This window comes from Ctenocephalides felis, unplaced genomic scaffold (genome assembly GCF_003426905.1).
Source record: "Ctenocephalides felis isolate EL2017-DRISC unplaced genomic scaffold, ASM342690v1 CF-g0.4_SCAFFOLD_03571, whole genome shotgun sequence".
Lineage (NCBI taxonomy): Eukaryota > Metazoa > Arthropoda > Insecta > Siphonaptera > Pulicidae > Ctenocephalides > Ctenocephalides felis.
The window spans coordinates 26,215,538-26,236,375 of NW_020539725.1; the positions used below are offsets into that span (position 1 = coordinate 26,215,538).

A 20,838-nucleotide genomic window follows, 5' to 3' on the forward strand; every position below is an offset into this window, starting at 1 on the left:
ATAAAGCAGTGACTTAGAATTATGTAATCTTATAATTGACAGCGTGCTCTACGACATCTTTTAAGGATTATATCGAAGTCATAAAATAAATATTATATTAGAGAAATGACTAAACATATATTGAAATGCATCAATCTTGCTTATAAATATTTTTTCATCCGAATTCATATTTTCATCTTATATTGAAAGCAAAAGGATTACTGAATTCAAAACTAGTTTTGTATTTTAAATAATTTTATCGCTTTCCTTTGTCAAAACTATTATTATTATGACGCATAATGCATAATGGATTCAAAATATGTATAATACTATATGAAAATTAAGATACTAATTATGTTTTTATTTAAATTTTTATATGCACAGATATATATTAAAATGTAATATAGAAGACGTCGAAGTCTAGTATATTCGTCAAAAAATTATGCGTTATTTGTTATAAGAGTTGAAACAAAATGTGTAAATCCTTCTAAAAGATTCTAAAACGCATTGCATTTAATATCGGTTATAAATTTCAACTATTCATGATGCTACAAATAATTCCTTATCAAAAATTCAATATGTACATGTAAATTTATAGATTTTTTATGAAATGACCATATGTTTAATTTCTTTTCTTCAGGATAGATTTTCACCTAAAATTAATCAGTACCATTCCCAACTAATATCTTTCGAACAGTTCTTGATTTTTTAAAATCGGTTCGGTAGGATGAGCTTAAATATGGACGAAAAGTTTAACACTTTTTTTTAAATTGCAAAGAAACGGCTTGGCAGATCGTCGCACAAAACTGACAAACGATAGTCCTCACCGAAATACATCAAATGGCTTTTAAATTTCTGAAATCGGTTCAGGCGCTTTTGAGAAAACGTCGATCAAAAGTCTAATTTTGACAAATGTCAAAAAAACTATACCAATTTTTGCAAACTTTGACGAATTTTAAAGCTAAACGAGTTGTCGTAGGGCCGTAATATTTTAGTATGACCTAGAAAACTATGGTATCTACCGTCAAAAAAAATCATAAAAATCGTCGAATTTTTTTTTTTTAAACGTTATTACAAGAAAACGGCTCGGCCGATCTTTACCAAAACTAATCAGCACGATTCCCAACCAATATCTATCGAATAGTTTTTGAATTTTCAGAATCGATTTAGAATTGCGGGCTAAAACGTGGGCGAAAAATTTTTCACTTTTCTGAAATTTACAACAAAACGGCCCGGCCGATCGCCACACAAAACTCAGAGACGATAGTCCTCATCGAGATACATCGAATGGCTTTTAAAATCGGTCCAGTCATTTTTGAGAAAACGTCGATTTACGGCAAAAAATCTGTTCACATACACACACATGCACACACACACACACATACTTTTTCCAAATTTGGTCTCATTCGATTCAGAATGGCTTGAAACGTCGAGAAAACATAAAATTAGCGAATCGGATTTTTTGATGAAAACAAACTTCTCCTTCGGGAAGTTAAAAATTTACAAAATATATTTTGTTTCCTAATTTTCAATTATTAAAAATGAATAAAATATTATTTTTCATGGATATTATCAAATTTAATATTTATTATAAGTAAATTTAAAAAAGATTATATCACTATTTAATTATCATGATTAAATAAATATATGATAATAAAATGTGTTGGATAAATTTAATTCTTTGCGTCATAGTTGCTGTTCATAGTGTTACAAGTAGTTCAACATTAAGATTTGTATTTATTGTGAGTACAAAATAATTACGGTAATTGATTATCATTTGCATTTAATATCTCGTTGCTTAACTTAGAATAAAATTAAATTTGATAAAATATATCAAATCCACGATAATGATTTCACCACGATATTGAAACCAGGATAATTTATTAAATTTTTCTTTATAATATTACTGTATGCTTTATGCTAACTTCGGTTTTAACTACTATTTTAAAATTGAATAATTCAATCTAAAATTTCTGATATTTTGATATGTATTACCCTTTCGACTCGGATGCCCAGTTCGGAAATTCATATAAATCTCGGAATTTACAAAAGTGTTAATTTACTCGTTATTTAATCAATACTTAACATGGAAGAAGTAAAGTATGGATAGTTAACAAACTACTAACGTAGGGAATACATTGAAATATTGACTAAAGGAGTATATTTCAAATTTATTCACAAAAATATTGACCAAAAATACACATAAATTCAAGTTTTGTGAGTCCTAGTTAAAATTGTTCAATTTATTTCGAAATTTCTTAGAATATGTGCTGAAGATACTGAAGTGACTTACTCTATATTGTGATAATAGCAGAATATAGAGATGGCTTAGAATGCAAAGATCTCAATAATTAAAGTATTGAAAAGATAGATCCATATTACATGAGATAATATTAAATATATTCGAAATAATATCTTTAATACAGACCACTAGAGGAGGTGATCATGAACTCTGTACATACATAGGAGGACCAAATATCACTCATACAAATGTCAATGAAATGGACAGTCGATTGACTTCAGTAAATATTAATATAATATATCAAAAAATTACTACAACTATTTTTTATATAGATTGCATTTTTAAATACAGAGTGGTAAAGACGCTGCATTTGAATTAGGTCAAGAAATATCCAAAAAATATAAAAATTGTTTAGGAATATCGTCATGGATTAAAGAAAACTATTGGTCATTCGGTGGGACCGCTAAAAGACACCAGGAAGAGGCCCTATTAATTGGAGCAGGATTGGAAAATAATGTAAATCATTAGAAAAATGATTATTTTTCACAATCCCATGGGAATATAAATATGTTTATATTTTTTAGACGCATCTTAAAAATCGTGTGTGGAGTGATGCAGAATTAGATGAAACTAAATTTCCAAAAATAGATTACGTATGTAAATGAACAAAAAAATATTAATACATTGTTTTACGTTAAGTTATAAGTATAGTAGAATGATCTGCACATTGTTTTACATTTTTTTAAACTGGCGTATAATAGAACAATTTATTATTTGTTTGAACTAATATTCATCGTTATATTAGAGTACTTTCTAATTATTCATTGCAACTAAGGCAAAATTATTGTTTTAGAAATTTAGTCATTTCGACTTTAATTCCAACATTTTTTTAAATACAATTCTATTCTTTCTCGAGATTTTATTAAAAACTGTCATTTATTTCATTTTGGTGAAACTACCAACTCATACTATTCATTCAAATTGACACCGATGTATACTGATTATTTGTGAAGTCATATAGAATTATTTTTACCGGAATATAACTTAATTCATAACATATACATTTATACGTTTACTTAAATATTGATCCTTATGTAGACCACTTTTATAGTATTACAGGTTTTTTGATCCGAACAAATGTCCCGAATTTTTTAAAGAACTTTCTAGCCCTAAATTAATAAAGGAATTTACAGCACTACTTGAAAAATATGTCCAATCAATACAAGAGCTTAAAAAGCATTATGATGAAAGTAAATATAACGATCCCGTATCAAATTTGGATCAGTTATGAGACAATACAGAGAATGGTATTAATATTCAAATTGCAAAATATGGTAGAATATAATCAAAATATGTAATTATTTATATTGATCATAGATAAGTCAAAAAAGGCAACCAACATGGTGGAACACAAACATTGAAAAGGGTCTTCGATCATTTTCTGAAGAATATCTTTACAAATCTTTAACGCATACTAAAAAATTAAGACGCTTAGCTGGAGGTAATTTCGTATTAAAGTGATGTTTAAAACTTGATACAAAAATCAAACTTTTTATATATAAATAGGACCGATATTGAGCGACATTTTAAATGATATGGAACAACTCATGTCTGGAAAAGGCCAGCCAACGTCACCAGGTGGTCGAAAAACTAAAATATCTATATTCACAACATCCCAAACCGTAGTAGGAGCTCAACTTGCTGCTTTTGCACCTACAGACACTATAATTGGTGACCAACTAATTGTACCTAGAATTTTTTATCCAGAAACTGGAGCTGTACATATAATTGAGCTGCATAAAATCAAAGATGGAGATTGGAAAGTTAAAGTAATAGACTATTTTTCTTAATTTTTTATATTTACAAAAGTTTGATAAAATTCACACAATCAGAATTGTATGTATACTTTGAGAATAAGTTGCATTGAATATTTTGCAGATGATTTATAAAAATGGTGAAAATAATGGAAACAGTTATCAAGACATGAAAATACCAGGTTGTGAAATAATGTGTCCTTACAACGATTTTCGACGAATATTACAAAAATTTAGTCTTTCGGAAGGCGAACAAGAACAAGAATGTGCAACTCCAAAGCCAAAATAAATATAACTTTTTTTATGGTCGATCCTATATGAATTTAGAATATTTCATTCTTAAATAAACTCTTACACAATAATTTGAACATTCATAAACTAAGTATTAATCTAACTTTGCTTTTTATAATTTGTATGAATTAACATTGAAAATTATACATTTAAACATTATTATACAATGAAAATAATTATTATTATTAAAATTTTTTACACCTTGTGTAATAAGAATACGGGGTACCACAGGGCAGTGTGCTAAGCCCAGTGCTTTATCTCCTCTTTAATGAAACCATAATGATTAAAAAAAACACTCTAAATAATATTTCTAATATTTTTATATTATATATTTGAAAGAATTTAGTAAATTGTGATAAGGCTTCTAATGTGTTTTTTACTTCATTGCAACTGCATATAATATTTTGACTATTTTCAGTAAAATATTCATTTTGTAAATAGTTAGTGATCCCATATTGAGTTAAAATATTTTCACTAGGCTTTTTACGTATATTGATGTTGTTATGCAATGCTTTTCCAATTTGTTTAATTTAGAATTTAGTCGTGTACTTTGTGACGCACTTATGATTAAACAAATATTTCGAAATCCAATTGCTTTATATATTCCACTCCATTTGATTTTTATTTTCTCTAAAGTTATATATGTATTTCGATTATTTTATATGCTGTTTTCTATAATTTTGTTAAGAGTATAAAAGTGAGCTATGTGGAGAACAATTTTAGTGTATAGTTTAGTTGTTATCAGCCTCGAATATGTTTGGTGCAAATCAACATTAAAATTTGTTTTCGTTGTAAGTTATTTCAATTAATTTAACACGAAATAATCATACAAAAATAAAATATATAAGAAAAAAAATTAAACTTTTCTTAACATAAAATTAACTAAATTAATTAGACCACGAGAGGAGGAGATCACGAAATTTGTACATACATTGGAGGACTAAATTTCACGAATATAACAGTAGATGAGTGGAACACCCGATTGACCTTAGTAAATATGATTAAATGGTATTACTTAAATACATTCCAAAAGCGAGCAACTATCGACTAATTTAGTTATGTGCAGGAAGGTAAAAATACAGCATTCAAATTAGAACGAATACTGTCTAAAAAATATAAAAAGCGACTAGGCATATCATCATGGAAAAATAAATACTTTTGGTCATTTGCTGGAAATGGAATAAGACACAAAGAAGGTGCATTGATATTGGGAGCAGGATTGCAGAATAATGTAATATTGAGAAAAACTTACAAACGAAGCTTAATTGATCTGTGATATAATATTAATTTTTTTAGATTTGCCGTCGAGATACAGAATGGACAGAAGGGCAATTAAATAAAACGATTTATCCACAAATACATTATGTACGTAAGTCAAAAACATTCTAAATTATTATACGTGGCGCATAAATATTGAAGAGTAAAATGATATGCAATTCATATTAGGTATATGCGGGGCCGGTCCTGGGGTCCTCAGCGCCCGCATGCAAGATTTGTTCCAGCGACCCCCCCCCCCTAATAATTTAAACTGTTTTAACAGTTTTTCATTAAAATCATATAATCTAAAAGCGTATAAAATACATTGAATTTAAATTTAGTATATATAAACATCGAGGCGATTCGCGGGTTGATCAGAATCAAATATTTTTCAATTCTCAATTATTTCTAACGTATGTGTAATATTAATATTTGGGTTTTGAAACATTTAACTTATTTATTATGCGATTTATATTATAGAACAAATCAAAGTCAAAAGAGCAAAAAAAAAAACTAGCCTTTAATTTTTAAACATAACACTCGTATTTCATGTTTTAAATTAAATTTTAATTGAATTTGTTTTTTCATTATTTACAATATCCAAAATTGCATCGTAAACTTCTCCTTATTTGTATCGTAAGGGCCGAATTGTATTAAGCTTTACTTTCCATCGATTCAGAGTATCAGATTGTTGTTTTAAAGTTAAACTTTTATCGTATTTTTAAAGTATTGTCCAAAGATTAGTAAAAGATGCTCTTAGCTATACTGAAACGAACAAATTATATTTGTATCTGTATTATTTATGCATAGTTAATAATTAAATTATGTATAAAAAAAGCTTAAAGATTTTTGTTCTTAAGTACAATTTGCTTCCATTTTTCATATTTGCACCATAAATTTAACCACGCATGTCTTCAAAGTTTAAAGTTTATTAGAAGTGGAATATTTGCAACAAAAATGAAAGTTACAATTCAATTTTTCGGAATAAACAAGCCATTTTCTAAGCACTGACTCCCCATTTTCTATTTTCTCTATTATAAATAGTATATATTTCTTCAACAAGTTCTATTTCAATTAAATCAACTCGCCATTTTCACCAATAACGGCCAATAATTAATTTAAACTTTCGTAGGTTTGCTCTCACGGGATTGAATACTAAATAATTTCTTTTTCGATTCCACGTTAACTTCAAACGAAGAAAAAAATGAATAAGTTCATTAAGCAATAAGCAGAACAATAATTTATAAGTTTGCAGAGTTATTATTTCGTTAATTGTTTCTATTGATATCACATTGCAAACTGAAAATGTTTTTTGTGTCTCATAGTTAAGTTGGATTGTTTATTGTAATCTATTGAGTAATCTGAAATTTATGTTTAACTAGTGGGGTGGGTGGCATCGTGCCTTAAGGCAAATTGCTGGAACTTCCCGTACCGTAACGAAATGATAGAGGAATATTGAATGTTTTCAAATAGATTATTATAAATATTGTAACATTGTCTAATATTTATAAGAATTATATAAACTGAATTGCAGAGTTTAAATTATTTGTTTAAAGTATATTAGAACTATAGTCAGAATTAAAAATAAAATCTGAATTATTTTCGATATACAAAAAATTAAAAAAAAAAAAAAATGGAACAAAAATTTTTTTTTTCCAAAATCAATTATTTTGTTAAGACAAGCAGAAAGTTCTTTGAATCAATTGAATCGGACGCTCAGTTCTCTCAAAAACTGGCAATTTTTGTACATTTAGATCTGTATTTCCGAAATGGCTGGGCCTGTCTTTGCGAAAACTGATAACCCCTTCTCTCAATCATTACTAATTGAATGTTTTTTAGATCATTCAAATCGGATGCTCCGTTCTCTCAAAAACTCGATTTCTATTTTATGCACTCTTTGCTCCTTATCTCCTTAACTGCTGGACCTACTTTTGCCAAAAACTAATCAGCACATCTCCTTATCAATAGCAATCGAATGTTTTTTAAACCATTCAATTCGGTTGATCCGTACGCCCGAAAACGTGGGCGAAAATTTGTATCCATACATACATACACACACACACACACACACACATCCATTTTTTCTTAAGTATGCCAAAACGTTCAGAAACCTTCAAAACGTCGAGAAATGTAAAAATTTTCAATTCCGATTTTCGGCCCATTACAATAACTTACCCTACGGGAAGTTAATAAACAATAGTTCTCCAATCGCAAGTAAATAAGTTTGTTTTTCAATTTTTAGTATATTTTGTGCAAATATGAGGCACATAATCCAATCCTTTAAGTTATTTATAAGTTTTGGAACTTTGTGTCATCAATTATCCAACTATATTCTTATATATAAAAAATGTTTTTCACAAAATAAGACCTGATGATGGGATGCATCTAGTTGCAAAACGACGAAACTAAATATCTAAAAAACTTATTGTTTATTATTATTATTTGGGATTTATTGTTTGGAAAAAACATCAAACAACATATGTGTGTATATATACATATATATATATATATATATATATACATACATATATATATATATATATATATATATATATATATGTGTGTGTAATAGGATCTAGATTGAATTAGAAGATTTGATTTCCTCAAAAAACATTTGATTCATATTGATACTCACTCTTATCATTATTCGAGAAATAACTTTTTGAAAAAATAAAGGAAATACTGATATATATAATTGACAAATGTTTTTAGTCATTATTAAATTTTCAGATTTTTTAAAATTAAATATGGGATTTTAATCTTCAAAAACTTATTTTTTTAGCAAAAACAAAATTTTATTAATATAATAGAATTATGTCATTCATTAAATTATGCCAAAATATTCTTAATTGATTGAATAATTAATTTTCAATTTATCAACTATAATAATTAATTTATTTATTAATTTATTATGAACAAAATTTGTCATCTTATCAAAATGTTTGTAATGCTTCAATAAAAATTAAATATTGTAAAAAAAATTATAAGATTTTAAATAAACAATATAATTAGATGTTTTAAATTCCCAAAATATACTATTCTAATCTTCAAATCTTCAATGCTTCAAAGATTAAATGTTGGATTATTTGAGATTTTTCTACTTGGACACGGATGGAATCAGCAAAACTTTCTTTATTTTAATTTTGTGGTCCTATTGTTCTTTCTTAGTTGATCCTTATATCCTGATTGGAGCAAATGAAGTATACATACAAAAAATACGGTTTTATTTTAGCATAAATTCTAGAAGTAGCTAATTATGATTCGTTTATCAACCGTGAACATCCGACGTGGAACTTATCTGTGACATCAATGCATATAAATCGACAATATGTCATACATTAAGAGTTTTTGCCATAGAAAGGCACCGTATAATAAATATCATATGGCAAAACACTTCGATCTATTTATATTTATATTTAGACTTTTATTTGTTAGTCGCGCGCTTCTACCGGCTAAGCTAACGTTAATCTATAATTAACAGTTATTCTTTAATGAACACGGCGGATTATTAAAACAAAAAAAATAATCTTAGAAGTTTGAAAAAAAGCACTAAACTGGATCTCGTACTTTGTACGACATGATTTGTTTGTGAGGCGCGTGCGTGAGATTTGACATGATTGTGTTTTTTCGTCAAATTTTTATTTTCGAGAATTTTTTTACGTCGACGATTTCACGAAGACGGATGCACCAAATTAAAAAAAAATAAATATCATTTGCTAATACATTAGCTTAGATATGTATATTTGTGTTATATTGAAATTTAGGGGTTGGTTCTCCGTAAAATAAACCAATGTTACTGAAAGGCTATGTTACGATGCATTTTTCATATAAAATAATACTAGAAACTGTCAAAATGCTATATATGATCAGTCATTTTACACATAAATGCACGTCACAAAGATGCACTTATAATAAAATTCTTTTTTGACGTTTGTGCGTTTTCTTGTTGATGTTAGGTTTTCTATCTAAAACGCTTCACTGCATAGCAACCACATAGCATTTTGTTTATATAGTTTATATAGTTTTTAGTATCACTTTATATGAAAAACGCAACGTAACATAACCTTGCCGTATCATAGGTCTATTTTACGGCAGAGTCGGACCTTTAATTTAGTGTTTATAGTTAAGCTCCAAAGAATTTGTCTACAGAAATGTTTTTATTCATGTATGATCATAAATTAAAAATGACATCAAAACTTAAAATTAGACCTCTACGTGTAAATGTTCAATTAATTCTGAATTTAAACTTTCTAAATGATTTTTAGTATTATGTTATACTAAAACTTATTTCTTAGATTATTTTTATATGTTTTTTAAATTTATTTATTTGCTTACATTCATAATATCACTTATGACTCGTTATGATGTCAAGAGTTATAATATGGATGATATATAAATATTTAAAAGTACAAACATTTTTAACATAACTATAGGGTGAAGCTGTCTTTTAAGGTCTAAAATATCCACCATCATTATTTCAAAAACAAGAAAAGCGTAGTTTTTTAATAAAACTATTTTAAAGTTGAGAAAAACTGAAGTGTAATCAATCATTATCTTAAATTAGGAGAAAAACTGCCACATTGTCATAATTTTAACAGAAGTATTTTTTTCGCTGTTAGTCTTCTTGTTTTTAAAGACGGTTATTCAGTTTATGAGACCTGAATATAATTTTTAAGTATACGTTATATAATTTTTAAGTTAAATTCAACATTTTCATAGAACCTCTAGAATAACTTACATGCAATTGGGTAAAAAATACCACCTAACCTTTTACATTGGCAAGGTGACTGTAAACAATACCAGCCAGTAAATAAAAATGCAAAATAAGTTAAAAAACAATTATACAAAAAGTACATTAAATTAATAATTATTCTAACTCTGATGATTGATTGAATAATGTATCTATTATTCTATAAAACCTCATTAAAATTAAAAATAAGCTGAAGGATCTTTTTGCCGCAGCCTTTTTCTTCTCACTCCGCCCATGAGATAGAAAGGATCAGGTGACAAATAGCAAAAAACACAGTTTTTTGCAACGATGCATGCAACGAACATAGTCAGATAGTTGGTTGTTTCATATGCGTTATTTCTTGTGACACAATTGGTTTCGAATTCACAAAATAATTGCTCAAAGTCAAATTGGACCTCACTACCCGCACTACTATATAAATCTTTTGAGTACTGCTAGGGAAAACAAGCGAACAGCATATTACTGAAACTTTTTATTATTCCTTTAAATATTCTTCAAATTTGATCGTTGGTCGGATCATTCATTGATCAAATGTAAATAATATTTTGATTGTGTATTTAAATCAAATTACGCATGTGCATTATATGATTTTAGAGATCAGATTCAGAAGGTATTTTCTATTTCTTCAATTCTTGTTTTGATTCTGAGTTTTATTTGATTTACACAATCCTTGAAGTTCGTCATCACTTGTTACTCTAATGTCAGATAAAATGAAGCTAGCATCAGCACGATATATTGTTTGGGCATCATTTGAATTGTATGATTTTGGTAGAATTGCTTCTAATAAAGTGTTAGATTCTTGACTTTTATAAAGGACCTTCAAGAAAATATTCGAATTTTTCTATAGGAAGCATATATCATTGAATTATATCACAAAAAATTATATGCAACTAATATCATTTACCTTAAAATACCAAACTTTTCCACAACAACTTTTATAAAGTTCGATTATAAACATAGCTCCAAGATGTGGATAAAATGCCGTTTCTGTATATGTATGCCCCGAAAATATTCCAATTAGCGTTGCTAAAACCATATGAGGAGCTGGAAAAATTACCAATCTAACAGTATCGGTTACGTTTGCAGCTATGGACTTATTTTGTCGAACATTATCCATGTGTTTTAATACTTCATCTATAAGCCGACCTACGTAAGAAAATTATATATAGGTATAACACAAAACTGTACTGTCTCTAACGACGCCCAATATTATCTTCTTTATTTATTTAAGAAGTAATTTATACTAATTTATTTTAGAAAGAAGTTATATATATATATATATATATATATATCGTTAAAAATTGCATTAAAGTACCCGATACTAATTTTTGAATATCCCTATTTGATCCAGCCACAAAACCAGCGCGGTTTGTTAATTGTCTTAATTTATCTATATCGTCGTCAGACCAGTAGCCAAGGTATTCATCTAAGCGCGCCCCGGCTTCTCTCTTAAATTAGAATGATTATATTATTTATGATCTTTAGTGAAATAATTATATCTATTGGTTTTAATTTGCACCTTCATGACCATATCTTCATATAAAAGCATCAGTTTGTACATGTCTTTCACCGTGGCATTAGAAATTGCATGAGGCCAAGAATAATTTTTAACATACTCTTGATTTTCTTTTGTTCTATTATGAAAATTTTTCAACTTTTCTATTAGGTTTGGATCAGACTCGTTGAGATTTTTCATTCGATTAAAAAATTCAGGGCATGTAGTTTCATTTAGGTATTTTGTTAACTGCGAATTATGTTTCAAAAAAGCATAAAAACTTTATTTTATAATGTTATTAAATTACTTACGAAGCGACCGCTTATGGTTTTATTTGGTTTTGTTGCTCCTGTTACTGTTGTTGTTGATGATGATGTTGATGGTGTTGTTGATGTTGATGCTGATGATGTTGTAGTTGTTGCATTTGTTGTTATTGTATAATTTTGCGTCGAATTTAAGCTATGGCTAAAAATCTAAAATATTATTTAAAAGAAGTTCACGTTATTCAATATTAATTAGTCAATTATTAATTAATTTATTTCTTTGCGTGTCAATCTACCTGATTTTCTAATCCTAGTGATAATAGATAGGCCGTCTGTTTAAATCTCATCTGAGTTGAGTTATAAATACGAAAAAAATCTGTAGATGTTTCGTTTAAAAAATATTTTTTTCTTAGATCTTGTCCAACTTTATAAGCGTAATCAGCACCTTTCTTGAAGTTTCAAAATTATATCAATTTGATATAGGAATAAAATTAATATGAAGTAATAACTCGGGTTTATCATAATCGCTGCATAAATATCAAAATTCCTACTTCAAAATAATGGGTTTGTCTTATTGTATTTAAATTTTAGTTTTATATATAAGTATTTTTGCGTATTAGTACCAAATATAAATAAATATAATAACTCAATATGAAAACGGAAAAGCAAATGCTTAAAACGCATATAGAAAATATTGATTTCAGTTTCAAATTTTCCAAATAATTTGCCCATGATATAAATAATCGTTTCTATATAAGTTCACAATATTAATTTTTTAATTAAATTAATTCTTTCGAAAATATTTACCATGAGTAAGGTAGTATTTTTATCTTTCGAGGTTCTAAATAGTTGAAAACCGCCTTTGTAATCAGCTGGATAATGAGCTGGCGATACAATTGCCTGTATTATAATTTTTAATATAAATCTTATTTATACAATTTATACCATTTAATTATATTTAAAAGAACTCATTTAGCATGAATATATTCCATATAATTTTCAATATTATGCATAACACATGAACACACCACAAAAACATATTCAATAGTTGAGTTTTTGCACGTTCTCAATTTTGCTTCACTAGAATTTGCAATTATAAGAAAAATAAGTGTTATGGGTAATAAACATTTAACTTTTAACATGATAAATTTCAAGTTTGAAATAAGATTATTGTTACATTTACTTGTAAACAATTTAATGTCAAATGTTCGAATTATATTAAATAATTATTATATAAGATAACAACATATTTGTTTCGAAAATCGATAAATGTTGCAATAATTGTTCAAAAAATTTAGATTATTATTGATTTATGCAAATTATATTTTAGGAAGTACGAGATATTTGATTTGACTATATTTCAAAAGTAAATAGATGTATTTCGTAATAACTGATTAAATAAATTTGTTCATTAATCTACATGTTATTGACCAATTACTCAATGTTCGAATTTGTACAATAAATATCTTTACTATTGCTATTATGGAAACAAAAAAATAACTAGCTGTAAGTGGAATTCTGTCTTGAGGCAATTATGGCATCGTGCCTTAAGGCAAATTGCTGGAACTTCCCGTACCGTAACGAAATGTTCGAAGAATACTGAATGTTTTCAAATAGATTATTATAAATATTGTAACATTGTCGAATATTTATAAGAATTATATAAACTGAATTGCAGAGTTGAAATTAATTGTAAAGTGTATTAGAACTATAGGCAGAATTAAAAATAAAATCTGAAATATTTTCGATATACAAAAAACTAAAAAAAAAAAAAAAGTTGGAATTTTTTTTTTCAAAATCAATTATTTTGTTAAGACAAGCTGAAAGTTCTTTGAATCATTTAAATCGGACGTTCAGTTCTCTCAAAAACTGCAATTTTTTACATATTTTGCTCCGTATCTTCGAAATGGCTGGGCCTGCCTTTGCCAAAAAACTAATAAACACTTCTCCCAATCATTACTAATTGAATGTTTTTTAGATCATTCAAATCGGATACTCCGTTCTCTCAAAAATTCGATTTTTATTTTCTGCACTCTTTGCTCCGTATCTCCGAAACGGCTGGACCTGCCTTTGCCAAAAACTGAACAGCTCTTTTCCTATGAATAGGAATCGAATGTTTTTGAACCATTCAAATCGGTTGATCCGTGCGCCCTAAAACGTGACTGGAAATTTGTATCCATACATACATACACACACACACACACACACACACATCCATTTTTTCTGAGGTATGCCAAAACGTTCAGAAACCTTCAAAACGTCGAGAAATGTAAAAATTTTCAATTCCGATTTTCGGCCCATTACAATAACTTACCCTACGGGAAGTTAAAAAGATATATAAATAATATATTAAGTTTCATTTCCGAACCACGTTTTGGCGCCCCCTACCCTAAGGCGTGCGCCCGCATTTTTTGCATGCATTGAATTCGAGGTAGGACCGGCCCTGGGTATATGTATTTACTGCGGATTTATTTGGTTTTATATTATTATTAATTTTTGGTGTTGGCAAAATATAATTTCAAGACAAAATGCATATATGTGTCTATAATGTGTAGTATTACGATATGGATTTTTACTAAAAGTCTGGGGCGTATGATATTTTTATTGCCAAATATTATTACCATATATTAATTTTGTAAAATTAATTAATTTTTATATAAAAGTTTTATAGGTTTTTTAAACCAACTGAATGTCCGGCATTTTTTGTTGAACTTGCAACCAAATTAAAAGATAAATTGGCTAAATTATCCAAAAAATATGCAAAATCTATACAAGTATTAAGGATAAATACAATGAAGTGAACACATCAATACCGTTTCAAACTTGGATTTCATATGAAACCATGGAAAGATTGGTAAACTTAATAATTAAAATTATTAAATAAAAATGAAAAAATCAGTCGTAATACAGAATACATATTTTAGAAAGCTCATGGCAAAAAACTTCGGTGGTGTATACTCCTGAAATTCGAAAAGATCTTCTATCTTTCTCTGAAAAATTTCTATACTATTCCTTAACATACACTAATAAATTAAGGAGATTGTCTGGAGGTATCTATACATTATACATACACTTCAAATCCTAATCATTGGAATTTAATCGTTATTATACACCATAAAGGTTCAATGCTGAGCAGTATTCTAAATGACATGAGGCATATTATTCATGGTTATCCTCAACCATTATCACGCGGTGGTTACAAAACTAAAATGTCTATTTTCACAACATCTCAAACTGTAGTGAGTGCCCAAATTGCTGCATTTGCTCCTAGAGGAACTAAAATAGGAAGACATACAATTTCATCTGATACGTTTTATCCTGAAATTGGGTCTGCGCATATTATTGAACTACATAAAGTTTGGAAAAATAAATGGGCAGTAAAAGTAAGAGTAATATGATTATACATTTTGTGATAAAATTATGATTCTTTCATAATTCAAGTATGAATTAATAAAATATTTTTTAGATGATATACAAAAACGGCGGAAAAAGTTATTTTTTTTTTATTTTTTTTTTATTTATTTATTTATGGCTTTTAATCTTTCGATCATTTCGCCAGTTACATAGATATATACATTTAATTACAATTCCAAACTTAGAAATCAATCTTAATACTAGTTATATACTTATACATAATTTTGTATATGTCAACATTATTGTAAGATATCAACACTTGTGAATTTATTGGGAACACGATTCCTTTGTCCTGTAACATTTTATACATTGATTTCCTTTGTTTCATATATATTTTACATTTCCAAAAAATATGATCTATCGTTTCTTGTTCTCTGCCACACTGGCACATGGGATTTTGTATTATTCCTATTTTTGCAAGATGGGATTTGCTTCTTGTGTGTCCGAATCTCAGCCTTGATATAGTAGAAATAAATTTTCTGTCCTCTTTTACCTTTTTTAAACCACGTTTTTTGTGTTATTCTCATATTTGTTAGAGCGTATGTTGTTTCCTTATAATTTAAAGATTTTGAAAACTCTCCTTGCCAAGTTTTTAAACTCTGCTCTTTAACCAAATAATTTAATTCTAATGCCGGCAGCCTCGTGTATTCTTCTCCATTTTGACAAGCTTCTCTCGCCAGTGAATCTGCAGTTTCATTTCCTATGATATCTGCATGTGCTTTAATCCATATTAATGTCATAGAGTTTTCGCTATTATTTATTGTTTTCATTGTATTTAATATTTCAAAAATTAATTGGCTTGATCTTCTATTTGGCTTTTGTAAAGCCAATATGCTCGCCTTGCTATCACTGAAGATAATACATTTTGGTATTTTCTTTTCCCATGCGTACTTGACTGCAGTGTGTATTGCAATAATCTCTGTGGAAAAAGTTATATTATGAGGCTTCCTGGATGTGATGTAATGTGCCCGTTTCGAAAATTCCGGAAAATATTGAGTTCTTTTAATTTATCAGAAAAACAGCAGGAAGAAGAGTGCAAAATTAAAACAAATTAAGATTCTATATTATTTTTTTTACATTTTTTTTTGATAAAAGATTAACTTTCTGAACAAACCAACATAAAATTAAATAGTTTTATGAAATTAAAATCATATAATTAGTTACTTCTAACTAACTATTACTTATTGAGAAGCTTTAAGTTTTCGAGTGGACATTGTCAATAAAAAGTAACTTATATCTGTACACAATATTTTAAGAAATAATTCAAATTTGATTTTGAATAAATTATTGCTTTAATACGGATAAAGTCTATAAAGCAGGCAATAAGTATAACGAATCAATGTTTTCTATTTATTCGAAGAATTTATCCGATTTAATAGAAGGCCCGCTTATACGAACTACAAAGTCTATTTGAATTTAATAAATTTTAAATAATTTAAATTTCATTCGTTATCCTAAACCAAATAGAATATTTTATTTTGCGTTTGTTGAGGTTATATTCTATTTAAATATGCGCTTGAATTAAAAATTATTGATATTTTTGTAGTTAGATTTAAACTAGTCAATACAAAGAACTAAATAATCTGCATAGTTGCACAAAAATTACTTCTAGCATATAGTCAAAATATTCTACAATGATTCAAAGCAGTTGGCAGTGTTTTAAGAATATTTTAATTTGAGAAGATGCAATAATAAAACTTGAAAATAATTCTACATTATTTCGTTTCAATCAAAAATACATGAATTATTACCCATATTTACTATCAACAATAGCGCCAGCATATCATATTATAGTGGAAAAATTATTCTTTCTATACTTTGATGATAATTATATTGCAAAATAAATAATTTTCACTACAAACAGAGAAGTATACGAAAGTTTTACCTAAAATTTCACGCACATTTTCATTAATTATAATAAAATGATGGTGTTCAGTTTTATAACTCAATTTTGTTTGCTATTGGTTTTGGTAATATAACGAAATTTAATAAAAAAAATATTTATTTAAAAAACTATGTGTATTTAATTATTTAACATTATAAAACTTATTAATTTACTGAAACAACTATTAATTATCATATTATTTCTTAACTTTCTTAGCATTCCACTGCCGGAATAGTTCGGACGTCTCCTGAAACTGCAACGACTTCAATTTCGACCTTAGCATTCATTGGTAGTGCTCCAACCTAAATAGATAAAATCATTAGTAACTTTTAAAAATTATGCATTTAAAACTATCTATTCTTGGACATTTAGCAAACTTGAAAATTTGCAATTTCTGTTGACCAAATAGCATGTTAAAAAACGGCTCAATCCTTGATTTCCCATTTTCCAAATGGTAATATAGTACAATGAATTTGATAACTTCTTAAACAATACAATTAATATATATTTATTGGTAAAATAATTTTATTTCGTTAAAATATTATAAAGTGGACTTAATTAAAAATCACCTGACGTGGACAATTAATACATATTTCAATGGTACATCTTATGGTTCCATAAAAAAGCCATCTACCTCGTAAAAATAATTTAAGTCTGCTGTAAATTATCTTACTTGGAAGGAGGATCTGGCAGGGTGGTCATGTGTAAACACTTGTCCATAAACTTCATTTACAGCTGCAAAGTCAGCTAAATCGGCAAGTAAGACGGTGGTTTTTACAACACGGTCATATGATGAGTCACCAGCGGCCAAGATATGTCCAAGGTTGGTCAAAGCTTGTCTTGCTTCGGCGGCAGCTCCTCCTGCGACCAATTTCATTGTGCAGGCGTCCAATCCTAGACATCCCGATACGTAGAGAGTGCGATCGACCAAAATTGCCTATAATAAAGGAAATAGAGTTATTGACGCATTTAACATTATATATATATATCATCAGAAAACCTGATTCGTTTTTTTATTGTATGCTGGAAAAGCAATCGGAACCTAAAGCTTATAGGAGCTTTTGTAATATTTTTTACGTAAGCGGTTGGGCCATCTCTATTTCAGGAATTTATTATTACTTATTATTATTTATTATTATTTTGGTAATACTATTGCGTTATTTATTGATGCATTTTTTCACTGGAAAACATATATTTGTAATATCTGCATTTCCAATCTCTATATATTTGGACAAGTTGTCCGAAACGGGGTATAGTACCTAAAATATTTGATTCAAGGAAATGGGCTGTTCTAAAACCTGCTTTACAAAATTGTTTTCGACTTCGGATTTCCCGATTAATTTCCCATATTATCGATAATATAGGTAATTTTTGATTAATGCATTTACTTATTGCTTATCCAATTCTGTTTGTAAAAATTTGAAAACACAGTTAATATTATTTATATTATTAAATTATTAACTATAGTTAATATTATTTATATTAATAAATTTATAACTATAGCATGTTATGCACTTGTAGGATATCCTATAAAATTTGTGGGTTATGAGATTTTTTTTATCAAAGTTTATCATTCATGAGTCAAAATTGTCTTGGTTCTCTATTATATTTATCAAAAATTTTGCTCTGAAATGAGAGGCGCTATACTAATATTATTGATAATAATATTAAAATAATATTAATAATATACTAATATTATTGATAATCTTTAAAGTATAGCATAATTTTAAAAACAATAAAAACCTATATCTTCTGTGAATTTTTAAATCTTAAACAAGCAGAAAATTGATTCAAATTTTAATTTTGAAATTAAAAATTAGATTTTGATGACAGGTATAACGTTACCTGTATAAAGCATTTGTTTCAATATAAAGTTTGATGTTATTAGTTCTATTAGTTTTAGAAGAACTATGAATCAAATGTATCTATCATATTTTTAATGAAATGATTCAGCAAATCAATAACAACAATATATCATTAGGTGTAATAATATAAAATTTATCTTTTTTTTTCAAAAAAATTTTATCACTATTTAAATTATATATAACGTTACTCATTGTTGGTTCTATAGAATTTTATTGGAGATTCTTTATTCATAATTTTATGTTGAAAAAGTTTTTTGATCTTGATATGATTCTTTTACATATGTACTATAATTATAATCAAATCTTTTTTATATAATTTATTTACAAGATCATATTTTATTTTGTTCCCATATTTTGTGTTTATTCATTTTAATTATATTTAGAGATAAATTTTATATTTTAATTGTTAATGAAATTAATATTAAGATTATTACTTAACAAAACGCGATATTTGATAACTTTTTATTATCTAAGAAACTGGGAAATTTTATAATTTTTATCTAAGTAAATCAAATCAATATCGAACAAATGTTTATTAGCATACGATGTTTACAAGTTATTATCTATAAATCTTCAAGTTCTTGATGATTTTCTTTCAAATGATAATTAGTTGTTTGAAGAATATATTCTAAAAGTTTTAAACTATAATAAAAAACAAAAACTTTTAATCTAAATATAAAAAAAATCAAAACTCCACTTGTTTCTGAATTTGCACATGCTTTTTGTAGGTTATAGAACAAGGTTCATAAATATCTTTATTATTTTCTTATAAAAAATTCTTATTGTAGATCATTCTTTTACTGAAAAAAACTCTACGATAGCAATCTGCCTATATTCGCAACAGCAAAGTCTATCTAATATTTATAAAAATAAAATTATTTCTTACATACCTGGTTATATGGTGCCACTGGTTTGGCTGCAGCTTTGGTGCTGATGATTTTGCGAACTATGGTTGCCATTTTTGTTAAAATATCAAATTATTTAAATAACTAAATATGTTGCACGTTTCACGGTGTACTTGGTACTACTTTCAAATCGAATTCGACCACATGTAGAGAACGCTATCGCACGAATCAATGTGTTTACTTGACCTTTGACTCCGCACAAATGATATAATATGTATTTTGAAATGATCGCGTACGCCAGGAATATTTGTAATCAGAAATATAAATATGACAAAGAAGATAAAAATATTATTTGATTAATAATATTGAGAATAATCTGTTTGTAGAAAATGTTTCTTGTTACATATAGAGACCTTCTCTCTCTTCTCTTGGTCCCATAAAATCAGTTACTTTCGTAAGAAAAACGTTTTATACTATTAACGTAAAAATACATGAAAAATTAATGACACAATGAAACTAGAAAACAAATGATTATTAATGATGAGTTGATTTTTTAGATAAGAGATTCAACATATAGCCAATTGAAATGATGTTATCAATAAATTTCAGAAAGCGGAAATGGCTGAAATATATTCAAATATTGTCTAGGGCTGAAATTATTCTACAAAATTATTTATAAAATATTTTATATTATTTTAATTATTTGATTGAAGGTTGATAATTGTTTAAAACATATTG

At 27.3% G+C, this 20,838-nt stretch overlaps 2 protein-coding genes across 3 annotated transcripts; one reads left to right on the forward strand and one right to left on the reverse strand.

The window, feature by feature from the left end:
• Positions 1-2,405: 2,405 nt before the first annotated feature.
• Positions 2,406-3,716, forward strand: LOC113384870 (the record flags this gene model as incomplete). The annotated part of the gene is given in 5 exon segments (XM_026622638.1): positions 2,406-2,501; positions 2,573-2,737; positions 2,806-2,874; positions 3,333-3,528; positions 3,599-3,716. Coding segments are annotated over 4 exon segments (510 nt in total), but the record flags the coding sequence as incomplete, so codon positions are not given.
• Positions 3,717-16,245: 12,529 nt separating this feature from the next.
• On the reverse strand, positions 16,246-20,214 carry LOC113386783 (rutC family protein UK114-like). 2 transcript variants are annotated; one of them, XM_026624537.1, is made up of 4 exons: positions 20,146-20,214; positions 18,064-18,327; positions 17,599-17,692; positions 16,246-16,424 (listed from the first exon to the last, which is right to left on the reverse strand). In XM_026624537.1, the coding sequence occupies exons 1-3, from the start codon at positions 20,212-20,214 to the stop codon at positions 17,603-17,605; spliced, it is 423 nt and encodes a 140-aa protein (XP_026480322.1). In that variant the 3' UTR covers positions 16,246-16,424; positions 17,599-17,602. The 2 variants fall into 2 exon arrangements, with proteins under 2 accessions (XP_026480322.1, XP_026480321.1); XM_026624536.1 differs by lacking the exon at positions 16,246-16,424 and having other exon boundaries at positions 17,540-17,692.
• Positions 20,215-20,838: the final 624 nt, after the last annotated feature.